The following is a 16,886-nucleotide window of genomic DNA, read 5'->3' as shown; positions in this document are numbered from 1 at the left end:
TACTAGCTTAATCCTGTCTGATCGTTTTAGTTACAAATGCTTGAGATTCTATATGCAGTTATTCTCACAATATATTACAATAAAAAATTTATTACACTAAAGAATGCTATATACACTTCTAATTATAAGTATTTTATGGTCCATGTAAAATCGATATAGGTGAAAAATATTTCTATGCTTCACCACAAAAGATTTTACAATAACTCATATCCAAGAGCAGATAAGGTTGGCAAGGAGCTCTGCTGTACAATGAATAGAAGAATTCATATTGGTGGTCATTAATTAGTGGATTACAAGATAGTGAAAAAACTGACTACTGGTGACCCTCTCCAGCTTTGATCCTCTCCATTTATTGAAAAGAGGAGTATAATGGGACAATAATTTGATAATGAGACATTAGTTTGTTAGCTGACTGTTATTTCTCTTATATATATATATATAAAAGAACAGGCTAAATATAAATTTATGCAGGATAGCATCAAGAATTCTTAGAGAAGTTTTTGGTGTAACTCCAAAATGAAAATACCAATTAAAAGATGGGTAGATTTGAGAATCATGTGTAGAGAGTTGTAACAGTGAGAAATATTGTATTGAATGGAGGTGAATATCAAATATTTTGAAAGATAAGGAGTTTTGGAATGTCATCTCTTTGTGACAGAAAAGACTACATATGCAAAGACTAAGAACAGAAATTTCACCATGACTAAGATCAAAATATCAAAAGTAAGCTAGAGTGAAATGAAATCATTCTTATTTCTCGAAAGAATGATTTCACTTCATTCACTTCAAAAGACAGGACTGTGTTTTGGTAAGACTGCAGTTCACTGAAGAATGGTAACATTACAGTTTAAGACATTCGTTATGGAAGGTGCTAAGGTCTGAATCAGAAGAGCAAGTTTGGTTTGAATGAAGAAGAATGAAGTGTAGTTACTCAGCAAAACTATAGATACCATTTGAGGATAGAGAAAGAAGTTCATTGAGGCTTTGAGAAAAAACATAGGATGCTGGGATACACCAATGATAGAAAAGAATAAACTATACAACATGACATGTGATGAACAACAAAAGAAGAAATCGGCAACTTATATGCGAAGGACAGAAGTTATACCATAAGATGGTAATAGAAGGAACTCTCTATTTCAGATGGATTAAATGCTTGAGGAATGTCTAGAGCAGGTTCCCAACTTGCAGGTTCTGCAGAATCCTAGGGTTCCACAATAAAATTAGTTTTTGAGCTCTAATTAATAGTTTAAAATATGTATGAAAAATGTATTTATATGCAGTTTCAAATATTTCAATAAAATATGTTGAGTCAAATGGTGGATGATTGAATCAAATACTTGCATTCAATTCTCCCACCATAGCAGTCATTTCCACTGACGAAATTATCTGTATTGAGGTGGGGTGCAGCATACAAGCAGGCATATCAGTCATAGATCGGTGGTATTTCGCACGTATAAATTTATAATATTATGATTACGCATACCCCATATTAAAACATCATGGATTGTTGGTTAAGAGAAGGAGTTTTGAAAAAAAGTGAAGCAAGTAGTTGACATGTTTCTAGTGACAAGGAGACTGGTAAAGTCGATACCGACAAAAATACAGATCAAGTAACTAGCATTACTTGTGTAGCAGATGAATTGAGGAAAAGAGAAGTGTTGTTTGTCGATATTAAAATATCGCTAAGTCATAAAACACATAAATATAACTTGAGTTATTTATTACTCAGATTCAAAAACACAAGAAGTTTAGGGGCCTTTGATGCCATATGTATATTATGCAATAAGATTTTATAAAATAGTTTGTTAGTACCAGATAAATTGTGCAGACATTTTGCACAGATGAACCATTCAGAATATAAAAATAAAGATGCCAAATTTTTTGAAAGAAAACTTGAGTCTCCAGACAAAACTAAACATTTTATGTCGAAAATGTTATCAGATAACAAAAGTGCAACAATGCTTCCTACAAATAAGCTACCATATAGCCTTCACAGGTGAAGTGCATACCATTTCTGAAACTCTCATAAAACCATGCATCAAAGATGCTGTTCAGTGTATATTCAATGAGACATCCCATAAACAAATTGATAAACTTTCTTTCTTAAATAATATAGTTTCACACAGAATTCATGATATGGCTGAAGATATTGAGCAGGAACTTATTTTAAGACCAGTCATGTGATGAGTACACTCTCATCTTTACAATTAGATGAGACAACAGACGTTACAAACCTATCAATTTTATTAGTTTTTGTTCGTTATTACTATAATAATTCAATTGAAGAAGACATGTTAGTCTGTGAAAACTTACAAATCAATGCAACAGGAGAAATGATATTAAAATGTATTGACGATTTTATGAAGAATAATGGAATAAGTTAGAAGAAATGTGTCGATGTATGTAGCGATGATGCAAAGTCTATGATAGGATCTGTGAAAGGAGCAGTAACACGAATTAAAAATGTTGCTAAAATATGTACGAGTAGTCACTATGTTCATCATAGACATGAAGGGATATTTCAAGCAAGCAACATTGGTCGCTTGCTTGAAATATCCCTTCATCTTTGAAATGTATTTTAGATGAAGTAGTGAAAATTATTAACTTTGTGAAAACATGACTATTAAAAACAAGATTATTCAAAATTATAAGTGAAAATACAGGAAGCCAACATACATCTTTGCTGGTACATACTGAAATTTGATGGCTGTCACGTGTGGCAGAGTTCTTGTCAGATTGTTTGAATTACGAGAAGAGCTCACCATCTATTAGCAGATCGCTTTAGAAATGTTTTGTGGTTTAGTCAAATTGCTTATCTGGCAGATATATTCACAAAATTGAATGATGTTTCTCTCTCTCTCTCTCCCTCCCTTCAAGGAAAAAATGTAAATATTGTCAACACAAAAGATAAATTACAATCGCTATTATGAAAGTTACAATAGTGGACCATGGCAGTTGAAAAAATAAAAAAAAAAAGGATCCATTTCTAAATTTAAATGACTTTTTATAGGAATCAAATTGTGATTGACCAGGAAATTCAAAAATAAATTATTTGTCATCTAAAATCAATAAATGTAGCATTAAATGAACACTTTCCTCTACTAAAAGTTGACAAATAACTATTGGGTTTTCAATCCTTTCAATATTAAAGAAACACCAGAGAAACTGTCTATTTCAGAATATGAAAATATCATCGAACTGACATCAAAAACAGCCAAATAAAAGTTAAATTTAAATGAAGTTTCATTAAATGAGTTTTGGTTTGACTGAGAGCTTTGGTGTGTGAGAAGAATATTAAATTTATTCAAAAAGGCAATTAATTTTTTTCCCCCATTTAGATCTGTGCGAAAGTGGATTCTTGCTGTACACTGTGAACAAAAACAAAATACAGAAGTCAGATGCACTCCTGATATTAGAATTCAACTGTTCATAATTAAACCCAATTTTGAAAGAATAACGAAAGAAAAGAAGTTTAAATCCTTCACATTTATTACCACTTTGAATTAATAATATTTGCTTTTCCATTATTAATCTGTTTTTTTTTTTTCCAATAAATTATTTTTGATTTTTTGATTTATTTTTTGATAAAAATTGTTATCATCATCAAATTACTGCCATGCACCCTCAAGGGGTGCAGGATATGATAGTACTACATGAAAAATTTACATCATTACTAACTTCCTATCTACAATTTTTCTGCAAATCAGTCTGTTACTTGTCAAGACTACAACATTATCAGATCTTATATTTCTATCATCTAAAGCACTTCGTACCGTATCAATCTACTTATATATATTGGTCATCCTCTCGGCCGTTTTCCTGCCAACCTGATAGAGAACACTTGTTTTGCTAATCTTTCCTCGCCCATTTTGTTTAAGTGACCATACCACCTGAGATTAGCTCTGCTAACACATTCCTGGATGCTAACAATGTCAAGTTATTTCCTAATATCCTTGTTTATATTATGATATTGCCATTGATGCCATCTGTTCACACCTCTAATCTTTATTAGTAGTCTCATATCTGAGGTCTCTAGTCTTTGGTCAAGTGTTACTTCTGACCCAGCTCTCAAATCCATAAGTTAAAACTGGTTTGAACACTGTCTTGTATACAGCTAATTTAGTATTCTGACTAATTTCTCTCTTATTCCATATGAATTTATTCAACTGACTTCCCAACATACCAGCTTTGCTGATTCTGTTGTCTATTTCTATATTTAATTTACCATCTTCAGTAAAAATCGTGCCTAAGTAGCTGAAATGTTTTACTTGTTCCACAGGTTCTCCATTCACAACACAGTTGACATTTTCAATGATTCTACCTATTTTCATTGTCTTTGTCTTTTTATTGCTGACCTCCACACCATATCTATTACAACAGTTATTCAATTTAGTCAGATAATCTTGCAGACTTGCAGCAGATTTAATTAGAAGTATAACATTGTCTGCATAAAGCAAAGAGCTGAGATTAACATCTCCAATTTTGATATCAGGTTTAATACACTTTCCTTCATAATATTATCCATATAGATGATGAATAACAGAGGGAATAAGGTACATCCTTGTCTCACACCAAATTTAACATTAAACTATCTTCCTGAACTTCCTTCAATCATAACTGCTGATACATCTCAAATAAAGACGAAGTATTGCTTGATATGATCCCCCATTGACACCACATAACTGTAGAGTATTGAATAGCTTCTCTCTTGGCATTTTGTTATATGTCTTTGCCAGATTGACAAAACTTAAATACAGATCTTTGTTATATTCCCATTATTTCTCGACCATTTGTCGTAAAGTGAAGATATGATCCTGACAGCCTCTATTTGGCCTGAATCCAGCTTGTTCTTCACCAAGCTTTTCTTCCACAATTCTTCTCAACCATTTCTGAAGTATACTTGCATAGATCTCACCAGGAACACTCAGTAGGGAAATACCTCTGCAATTCTCACATTCAGTTTTATTTCCCTTTTTATATATGGGTACTATGAGAGCTCTACTCCAATCATCGGGAATTCGTCCCTCTGTCCAGGCTTTCTGAACTATGCAGTGCAGCCACTGTAAGACTTTTATACCACCATACTTCAGCATTTCTGGTCGAATATCATCTACTCCTGCTGCCTTTACATTTCAAGCCTTTGATGGCTTTTTCTACTTCAAGTATGGATATGTATTCCTGACTGCATGCCTGGTGAGTGTTTTTTATCACTGTGCTGTCATCATTACTTGTTTCATTTAGCAGTTTTTCAAAGTAATTACTCCATACTTCAAGGATATCTTTTTCTCCTATTTTCATGTCACCTTTATCATCTCTAATTCCCTTTACAGCACTCTTTCCTCATTTCTGAGCTTCTTCAACAACCTCCAGAATATTTTGCCACCTTCTTGATATTTATTTTCTAAGTTCTTGTCAAAGTCCTCCCATGACTTTTATTTAGCTAGTTTTACACAGTGTTTAGCTTTCTTACATTTGTCTCTGTATTCTCTAAGAGCACGAGATGATTTATTTACCTGGAACTTTTGATATGCTTTCTTCTTTTCCTTCACTGCCTCTTTTACTTCCTGTGTCCACCATGGAATTCTGATTTTTCTATCCTTGCAGACAACCTCACCACATGTCTCTCTGGCTGAATCAATCAGGGTTTTCTTCAAGGTTTGGTTCCTGTTCTGAAAATCTTTAATTTTTTCTTCAATAACCTTTGTGTATTTTAGTCTACAGTTCACATCTGAGAGCTGCTCAACTTTTATTCACTTTAAAACTTTGTTACATGTTATTCTTTTCAATATGAAATTCAATTTTATCCTGCTCAAGACTAAATAGTGATCTCTTCCAATTTCAAATCCTCTGTACACTCTTGTGTCCTGCACCAGGAAGAAAACATAACTATCAACAATAACATAGTTAATGAGACTTTTCTTATTCCTTGCCTATTGTCTCCATGTGAATTTGTGCACATTTTTATGTTGGAACATAGTGTTGGTAATAACCATTCCATGTTCTGAGCAGAAATCCAACAGGTATTTGCCATTATTATTAGCTTTGCTTTTTTCTCCAAAATATTTTTGTACGTCTGACCATCATTTCCTACTGTGCTCTTTAGATCCCCAACAAGGACCGACTTTTCCTTTTTCATTGAGTCAGTAGCTTTCTCTAGCGCTTCAAAAAATTCTTACAGTTCTACCTCAGTAGAGTCTTCTGTGGGGACCATAGGCACAAATAAGTCTCATTGTCCACTTCCCCATTCTGATATCTGCCCATATCACTCTACTTGAGACTGCCTGCCATTCAAGAAGATTAGCCTCGTAACAATTGTCAGAGTTCCAAACATTTTTTTTTTTTTTATCAAGGCGAAAAGGGTTCTGCCATTAAAATAAGTTGGGAACTGATGGGCTAGAGCAACCACAAGGTTCTTTAAACCTTCCCGTGTGTTGTGTTCAAAGGGTGAAGAATGGTTGCTAAGAGAGATTCTGTACATATTGGTGATTGCTAATTAACTGGATGGCTTCTAGATACTAAAGCAATAGAATGTTGATGATTTTTAAGAGAATGAGTTGAGGATAATGAGCCAATAGTCAGATGGCTAAATTTTTGTCTATTCTATTTCTTTCAGGGACATGCTTGATTCCATATCGTTGGTTAATGCCAGTTAAGTGTGACAGCCTAAATATGTGGTATATGATGAGTGTAGATTCTGAGAAGTATGGAAATAACATCTGAGGATTTACTGGATCAGGATCCTATCAATATCCAGGCCAATGGGGATTTCTCTGATGGTTTTCTGGTAAAAATATAAATGGAGTCAAGCAATGAATTCTTTGTGGTATAGTGGGAGATGATTTTCCTTGTTTGTCTCTATGTTAATTTCTGGAATATAAATTTTCAGTGCAATTACGAATGATTGCCATCAACATCAGGAGACTAACAGGTATCCAGGTTAATGAGTGTTTTTCTGATGGTACAAAATCAGTGGAGGAAAGTAGTCAGCTGCTCATAGTGTAGTAGGAAGTGATTTTTCTTGATCATCCCTGCAACAGTTAAAGGAGAAGACTGATGATAAAAGGTCAAGCTTCTTTTGGGGTGAGATTAAGTACCAGCAGGATTTCATCGTTGGAAGCCAGGAGTGACAGTTTCTGGGCTTTCGAAGTCTGAAATATCAGCTTCCAATATCTGGTTTACACATGTGCACGCGCACACACACACACACACATACACAACCAATAATTGTCCAGAAAGAAAACACCCCTGTTATTTGAAGTTATGGAACATTCCAGGTTTGTTAATAATATAAAAACACCGATGTATAGATAGTAGGAAGCAGTATTTCTCTGCAGCCAGTTGAGTACAGGTGGTATGGAAACACAACGCCAACTCAGTGACTTCGAGAGGGGTGTCATCGCGGGCTGTCACAGTGGTAGCATGCCCATATGTGCCACTGCTACTCAACTGGAGCATCCAAAATTAACAGTTGCCAATGTGATCAACAAAGAGACATTCTGACATCACTAGTGCAAGAAAACACCAAGGGCAGCCACCGAAAATGAGTGACAGGAAGGGGGTGGGTAAAAAAGGGTGGCATGCAAAAACTGGCTACAATCAGCACAGACCATCCATGATGAGTTCCAAAGTACTAGTAACACCATGGTGAGCACTAATACTGTATGAAAAGAACTCTATTTACTGCTCTTCTGTAGAAGTCCAGCACACAAGCTGATCATCACAACAACGAACAAGGCAGCTCGTCTGGCCTGGTGCAAAGAGCATGTGAAATGAACAAATGACCAGTGGAAAATGGTACTCTGGAGCACTGAATCAAGGTTCACCTGTTTACAGTCTGATAGCAGAGTGTGTGGGTGTGGAGGCAGCCTGGTGAATGCTTGTTACCACAGTAAAGTTTGGTGGTGTAGTGGAATAATGGTGTGGGATGAGTGCATTCAGCTGGTTTGGAGTGGGATGGGACCACTGGTCTTTGTCCACGGTTCCATGAAGGCAGCTCAGGACCTAGATATTCTGGATACTCAGGTGCTGCCTACAGTTTTAATGGAACAGACCCATGTTACTATCAATACGACAATGCCCCATGCCACAAAGCTGCAGCTGTTATGGAATGGTATGAAGAGATGGGTATTAAACGACTGCCCTGGCCCCAACCCCCATTGAACACCTGTGGGACAAACTGGAGTGGCGACTGAGGTCCAGAGCAGTACATCATCGATCTGTTGTTGAACTCAGTGCTGCTTTGATGGAAGAATGAAGACAAATTCCACCTAACGTCTGCTGCACATTGGTGGAAAGTCTCCCTCAAAGAGAGCAGGAGGTGATTAAAGCCAAATGTAGAAATACCCAATATTAGGGTTCGCCTGCTAGTATCAATTGTAAATTGCTAAAATTACACATATATAAACCAGATATTGGAAGCTGTATTATGGACTAAGTGCAAAGTTGGAGTTTTTGATTTGAGCCATTTGAGAAATGCCAAACTTTTATCGTGGCTTTGGTGCACTTTTTGAAGACCCATGCAATAGATAATATGAGTAATTAGAGGTTTTGTGCATAGTGGGGATGACAGCCCTCATTTCAGCAAGGATAATAGGGCGTTACAATCAAATTTACAAAGAGAAGACCTGAAATCAGCAATGTTTATGGGAAAAGAATTGAGTAAGAAAAAAAGTCCAAAGTGTTGAGATACTGATGAGAATTATCTAGTATTCTGGTTAGCAGATGGACAATTTGTGTCACATCATTACTAATAAGCAAATATCTGAGCATCAGATATTTGTTTATCTTTTGGCCTCAACTGTGAAGTTAAAGAAGAGCAATCAGTTTCAGTTATGAATAATGAAGTCTTGAAGGAAGATGATCTCACTGTTTGGGCAATAAAGACTAGAAAATCAAAATTCACAGATAACTAAACACAAAGACCATAATAATTATTGGAATTAGGAATGCGATTAAAATTCAGCAAATGAAAAAGTGTTTTGAACAGATGAGATTGAACATTTAACAATGTGCATCATGGAATTTTAGATCTGAAGTGTCTTGTCAAATAAAAACTGTGAATGGCAGATTTCTTTGGAATACTATCTCTAAATGTTGTTTAAGAATTTTGATATGGTTTTCCCATTTTTAAGAAAAATAAGGCATTTTCATTTATTTCATTATAATTTTAATACAGTTGTTGGTAGACAAGCATTTATTAAAGTTCTAAATTGTGAAAATCTAGTTACCTCGGTCAACATACCCTCTTCTAGACTGCTAAGTGAGTATATTCAGCATAGAGATATGCAGAGATCCATATCCCTTCAACACCAAGTAACTGACATCAGTGATATACAGGTAATAATTCATTCCAGTTATTTTTGGATCCAATTTTATGTTATGTACTTGGATACTTACTAAAGAGAATACCGTCCTGCACAGAATTCATCAATAGATATAGTAGTTTTCGTTTTTTTCTTTCTTTCCTTTTTTGAAGGTTTCTTTCCATCCTATCAAAATATTACAATAAGTTATACAGAATTTGTTACACTACTAGGTATGGTGGAATAGTATATTGTTAGAAAAGTAAAAAAATAAAACAAAATAAGTGATTTTAAATTGTAAGGATTTTATTGATTTAATTTAGTATATAATATAATATATATAATTCAAATTTATTTATTTTTTTTACAGCAGATCACCTACAGCAGTACTGTCAAACTACAGTATTTAATATGATCAAATTCTCACTATATCAAATATGTAGTAACCACAGGAATAGTTTACTACATTGGATAATTTAGTCAATATAACAGCAAGTTTATGTTTAGGAGCGCTCCTTTGTCAATTTAGTTTGAAACTGTTACAGCTCATTGATTAAAACTTAAAAATAGAATGCATGTCAGAATACATCAGAACAGAAATAGTCAATTTATATCTTTTATTTCAGTAAAACATACCTTGAGAATATGCTATAGGTAGAAAAAGTCATGCATTCTTTGTTCTTCTATTATCATCATATTTTTTATATATACTGATAGTGACTTGACTATAGAATCACACATACCATAGTAAATATTAATTTATTATACAAATATTTTATGTTACATATCATAAGGCATCATTGTGAACAGCGAACAACAATAAGAAATTCAAATAAAGAAAGAAAAAGTAGAGTGCATGTGCTAAATTGGAATCCCTCTAAGTATACAGTGCATGTTCCTAGGGTAAAACTACTGGGCTAAAGATAAACATTAACATAGATGAGCTTAAAAAAAAGAAAAAAAAAACCCAATAAAAGTAAGTAAAAAAAAAATCTTCTTGAGATTACAAATTTAATTAATACAGTTGAAGATGACAATTTCTCACACTCTAGGAATAGTAAGGCAATCATTACTATTGAGGTTAGGTCAATGATGTAGGGTCCATACAAAGATCAACACTTTCTTTGCATGGACATTCATATTTATACATGGATCTATGTAACAGCTTTGTGGTTTCCCATTCGATCCTATAGTTAGTGTTTTCAATCTCATGTTGTGGCAGGCCAGATTTGTGACGTTTGATAGGTCAGATGTAGTCCTGATGTTCAGAGCTATGTTTATTGACAGATCTTCCTGTTTGTCCTTAGTAAACCAAATTGTATGAACATGGTACTCTGTAGATGGTGGGTATCATCAATGGTGGAGAGGGTAGCAGGTTATGAATTTGGTTTATAGGTAGAGATGAGTTTATATATTTTCATAATTTTTGCCATCTGTTCAGAGACACTTTTAATAGATAGCATCTGTCAGCCTGGTTGGCTAAGTGGATAGCATGCATGCTTTCCAACCAAGAGGTTGTGGGTTTGAATCTCTCCTTGGACATGGATGCAGTAAAAGTCTTCTCTAGATGAAAATGATAGCTGTTTGAGTTTATAGGGCTTATCTTGATTGTAAAAATAAATAAAATAAATATGGTATAGAAATCCTGTGGACTTCTTGTCTGGATTGCTGTATAGGAGAGTCATTAATTATTTTCTGAGTTATTCGTGGAGTGGTGGGAGCGAGAACGGTCAATGAGTTTAAAGAGTGGTATGATAGACTTTGTGTTTCTTAGGGGGGACCTCCCCTCGATGAGTCTTGACAGACTTTATGTTCTTAGGAAGGACCTCCCACGATGAGTCTTTAGACTCCATGGAGGCCTGAATAATAATAATAATAATAATAAATTCTTGCATTATAACCATTTAGTAGGGCTGATTGATAGTTTCCAGTTCTTGTTCAAGAGGTTTTCTGGACAAACAAATCTTGTGTGCTCTAGATACTAGATTTTATTATGCCATATTTTATTTTACATGGTGGCTGATATATTGTGAACATGGGACCTGTAAAAGTTGGTTTTCAGTAGACAGAAGTGAAAATGGATCCATCTTGTTTATGTTGAATGTATACATCTAGAAAGGAAATTCTTTCTAATAATTCTGTCCCCCATTGTAGTATCTAGAGCATATAAGATTTGTGATCTAGGAATAGGTGGCAAAAATAATGAAAAATATAAACTCATCGCTATCTACAAACCCATCAACTAAATTCATAACCTGCTATCTTCCCATGTTACAAAATTCACATCAATTTGACAGTATGATTGCATTTTTATTGATGTATGAAAGTTTTAACAGGGTACGCATCTTAATTGGCCCAATGCAATTAATTGCAGGATAACTTTGAATACTTTCATTTATCAATTAATAAAATTTTAAATATGGAAAGCATAAAGGTCAAATGAACAACATTTGATGCGCATCATGTTTCGTGGTGAGATTAGATTATCATTGGCAAATACTAGCGTGAGACAAGGATAATTCGAATTTTGATATGACTTTTAAATACAGCCATATTTATAGCACCTCAGTAGCACAAGTGGAAGAATGATGATACATTGCATACTTTGATTGGAAAACATATATGTTCGATTCTCGTTGTGACGAGAGAAATCTTTATATGGGTTTTTAAAATTGAAGGTGAGTTAGCCGACCTCATACAGAGGTAGTAGGGCTTTTTCTCCTGGAAACTTGAGTTTTTCATCCTGCATACAGAAAAATCAGCCTTGAAAAAACACACAATTTGCAGGCAAAAAATACTAGTGATGGTGGGCAGTAGATGCCATTGGTGTAGATGATGATGGTAGTTGCAGTTCGCTGTAGTTGATGGATTAAGAGGTGGAGATGGAGCTGTAGAGTAGGTGCCCTCCTTCGATGGGTCTTTGGACTTCTTGGAGGTGTCACGTAATTATTATTATTATTAACTAAGACCTCCAGGGAGTCAAGGACTCATCGAGAGAAACTATAAATCATCCAAACTAGTTGTCATCCTTCCCCTAACTTCATTCACATTAGATGCACTCACTACCCCTAAAGGCAAACTATTCCACTCACTCGCTGCTCTGTGAGAGAAAAACCTAGCTATTATCCCTTTCTTGACTGTGAACAAACAACTTCCATAGATGCCCCTGTGATCTCTCTCTCTCTCTCCACCTTCCATGTAATGAAAAATTTCGTCAGACGATAGCCTATAACAGCAATTCAAACGTTTATAGACCTCTATCGTATCACCCCTCTTCTGCCTGTTAAGTAGAGTCATCCACATACAATCTGTCCTCATAATCTAAATCCCATAATCTGGATATAATCTTTATAGCTCTTCTTTGCACCCTTTCCACAGCGTCTTTATCCCCTTGGAATCTGGAAGACTAAATCTGTGCACAATAATCCAGGTGTGGTCTTATCAAAGCCTTAGAAAGATGCAAAATGACTTCCTTATCCTTTGATGTCAAGGTTCGCTTCAGCATCGCAATTATCTTCTAAGTTGTATTTGCAACTTTCTCTATGTGACTTAAACTTCAAATTCCTGCCCACAAATATGCCAAGATCCCTTGCCTCCCCCTCAATTTGTCGCATAACCCTGCTAATATAATATGCTGCTGGAAATCTAATCATGCCAAAGTGCATAACATTACACTTACTAACATTAAACTGAGAGCCATTTTTGTTTTCCCAAATTTCCAACCTATTAAAATCATTTTATAAGTGCTGAATACAGTAGCATCCCTGATTATCCTGCCTATCTTCGCATCATCAGCAAACAATTGCACATCTAATGTTAGACCCTAACTGATGTCATTAATGTATAGTTGAACAATAATGGCCCAAGGACTGAACCCTGAGGTAAACTACTGGTCACCTTAAATCTGGCAGATTCACACCCACTGTATACCACTTTTTGATATACGTCTGTCAACCAGCCCTTGATCCAAGTCCAGGGTTTATATTCCAATCCCATATTCTCCAGTTTATGAACAGCCATTAGTGTAGTATCCTTTCAAATGCCTTAGAAACATCCAACATTATCATAGTGTATCCATTCCCTTTATCCAACTCAGCCGTAACATTGTTATAAAATATGAGCAAATTCCTAAAGCATGACCTTCCTTTAGTAAACTTATGCTGCTCCTTGCAGAATATAGCTTGTCTACCCATTTCTGTATGCGAGTTCTTACCAACTTCTCTAAAATCTTCACTACCACACCAGAGATACTGATAGGTCAGTAGTTAGATGCATCAGTTTTTGCACCACCCTTGTACGATGGAACTATCATACATTCCTTTCATTTCTGTGGTATCATTCTTGAGCTGAAACTAAAGTTATATAAACATGTATAATAATAACAACAATAATATAATATGCACAAAAATCGGAAACAGTAATCACTTGGAAAATTATTATTTTTCCAGACTGAATCATAGAAAGGCTGGAAAATGTTTTGTTTATTTATACACAACTTCCAACCTCCTTTGACTGTAATCATACAATCTGTGAAAGCTCTGGCAGAAAATGGGACATTCACTAGATCGTCAACACTGTTTCCCCATGTAAATATGGACAAAAAAGTTATAAATTATTTATAGAAATTAAAAACTTGTCTATATCAGTGTCCTAAACATGTCAGTTCACACCTCACACATGCAAAACAGATGAAACTCAGAAAACAAAATCAGCAACTCATGACAATGTTCAATTGGATTGGTTGACACAAAAACCAATCACAGCCACTGATTTCTGGGGTTTGTGACTCATCTTCTGGGTGGTTTAAAACCATTCAAACATTAAGAATTTGACCCCCATGGTGCCATCTGTATACGTTTGTTCAAAGGTGTCCGTATTTGTGACCGCACATTCCGGCTATTAACAGGAATGCAATTATGCATCGAAAAGTGTCCTATTCATGAAGCATTAGTATATTGTGTTTAATTTCGGAATCACGCAAAGCCAGGAAACAATTAGTGGAATCTTTAACAGGAATAAATGCAAAAATATAATATTGGTGATATTGCTATTCCGAGGGTGTGCACCACACACCTAGCACACTCGGAATATATGCCCCTGCTGCTCCAAAAGACAAACTTTCACCATTAATACTACTTGAGGAATAAAAGATAAAATTTAAAGCATAAGAAAAGAACAAATAGTTAAAATAGATGATACACTAAAATTAGAATTTGACGTAGTAGGTGCAGGGTCATTTATACACCACGTCACGTCCGTGTAACTATCTAACTACACGCAAACAGTAGGATCTGTCAATATGTCAATAAATGTATCATCAAACATCAGGATCACATCTGATTTATCAAACCTCACGAATCTGGGCTGGCACAACATGGGAATGAAAACACTAGCCCCAGGATCCAATGGGAAAACACCAAGCTGTTGCATAGATCCATATATAAAAATTAATATTTATAAAAAGAAAGTGCAGAAGCCCTATTTCACATCAACCTAACCTCAATTGCAATGACTGCCTTACTATTCCTAAAGTGTGGGAAATTGACATCCTTAACTACATTAAATAATAATCAATTTTTTTTCCACTTTATGCCAAATAGTTGATAAATCATGGGAATATAAGAAAGATCTGCATTAAGTTTTGTCAGTGGCGTAGCTAGAGCTGTTGCCTCCCCTCTCAATACACACCCAAAATACTACAAAAAGTCAAATGAAGCATGGGGAAATAAATTAGAACACTATGTTTATTTTTGAAGTAAAACTTTAATGTCAATATTCTAAAATGTTATTTTTCTTGCTTTTCTGTTAGCAAAATCAATGACATTGGTGAAGTCTATTTAATAGTAATGCAGGTAATTCTTAATCAATTTTAATTTAGAAAAACTCCTCTCACAACTAGCAACACTTACAGCAATTGTGAGGAAAATTCGCAGTAGTATTACAATATTTGGAACTGAGTTCTCGCAACTGTATTTTAGAATTAACTGCAAAAGTTCAAAAAGGTTCAAAATGCCACCCAGGGTGGACAGCTCCCCTCCGCACACCCCTAGCTATGCCACTGAGTTTTGTAGATCTGGAAAAGGCATATGACAAGGTGCCGAGAAAGAAGCTATTCAAAACACAAAAGCTGTATGGTGTCAATGGGACATTATATCAAGCAATACTAGTCTTTATTTGAATTGTAAGTCAGCAGTTAGAATTGAAGGAAGTACAGGAAGATGGTTTAGTATTAAATCTAGTGTCAGAAAAGGATGTACATTATCCCTCTGTTATTCATTATCTATATGGATCACATTATGAAGAAAAGCAGTATTAAGCCTGTTATCAAAATGGAGATAGCTCTTTACTTTATGCAAATGATGTTATACTTTTAAATAAATCTAGTACTAGTCTGAAAGATTCCCTGACTAAATTGAATAACTGTTGTAATAGATATGGTATGAAAATCAGCAATAACAAGACAAAGAAAATAGGCAGAAGCATTGAAAATATCAACTGCATTGTGAATGGAGAACCTATAGAACAAGTAAAGCATTCAGCTACTTAGGTACGATTTTTAATGAAGATGGTAAATTAAATATGGAAATAGACAACAGAATCAGCAAAGCTGGTATGGTAGGAAGTCAACTGAATAAATTTGTATGGAATAAGAGAGAAATTAGTCGAAACACTAAATTAGCTGTATACAAGACGGTGTTCAAATCAATTTTAACTTATGGATCTGAGAGTTGGGTCAGAAGTAAAACACTTGACCAAAAACTAGAGACAGCAGATATGAGAATCCTGAAAAAGATTAGGGACATGAACAGATGGCATCATCATATTAAAAATGAGGATATTAGGAAATAACTTGACACTGTCAGCATCCAGGAATGTGTTAGCAGAGCTAATCTCAGGTGGTATGGTCACTTAAACAGAATGGAAGAGGAAAGATTAACATAACATGTGTTCTCTGCCGTGTTGGCAGGAAAAAGACCCAAAGGAAGACCAAGATATAGGTGGATTGATATAGTAAAAAGTGCCTTATAATATAGAAATATAAGATCTGATAATATTGGAATCTTGACAGGTAACAGATTGATTTGAAGGAAAATTGTAGATAGGAAGTTAGTAATGATGTAAGTTTCATGTAGTACTATCATATCCTGTACACCCCTTGAGGGTACATATCAGAAATTTGATGATGATGAGTTTTTTTTTGTAACTTATCTATTGCAATTTTTATTTTCAGCCCAAAAGTTTTAACCTATAAACATGTAATTATACTCGTAAATTAATTCCAATTTCATGCAAGTGTTCTACTGTTTCTTTCTTTATTCAAATTACTCATTGTTGTTCACTAATCACACTGATGATGATGTCTTATGATAAGTATGATAGTGAATGAAGATGCAAGATCCTGCAAGAAGACTTAAAAAGACGTGGTGTGGGCAAAGCTAAATGGCTGTCAGTTTAACAGGACCAAGTGTAAAGTGATGTGATATAGGAGGAAGACATCACAAACTGTGTACTATATTGATGGAAATGAACTGCAAGCAACGATGAGGCCAGAGACTTATGGGGAATTGCAGACAGGGAGGT

The 16,886-nt window shown here is 34.9% G+C and overlaps 1 protein-coding gene across 2 annotated transcripts in view; it reads right to left on the bottom strand.

Moving 5' to 3' along the window:
• The window catches only part of LOC150094045 (uncharacterized), a 1,005,660-nt gene that overhangs the window by 346,341 nt on the left and 642,433 nt on the right, over positions 1-16,886 (bottom strand). For both annotated transcript variants that reach the window (XM_090412663.1, XM_090412664.1), the window contains exon 24: positions 9,400-9,491. In XM_090412663.1, coding sequence (XP_090268789.1) covers positions 9,400-9,491 — 92 coding nt within the window. The remainder of the gene's footprint in view (positions 1-9,399; positions 9,492-16,886) is intronic.

The sequence above is a fragment of the Typopeltis vanoorti genome, chromosome 23 (genome assembly GCF_054136105.1).
Source record: "Typopeltis vanoorti isolate ZY-2024b chromosome 23, IOZ_Tvanoo_1.0, whole genome shotgun sequence".
Classification (NCBI taxonomy): domain Eukaryota; kingdom Metazoa; phylum Arthropoda; class Arachnida; order Uropygi; family Thelyphonidae; genus Typopeltis; species Typopeltis vanoorti.
This window is presented reverse-complemented; position numbering and strand designations above follow the sequence as displayed.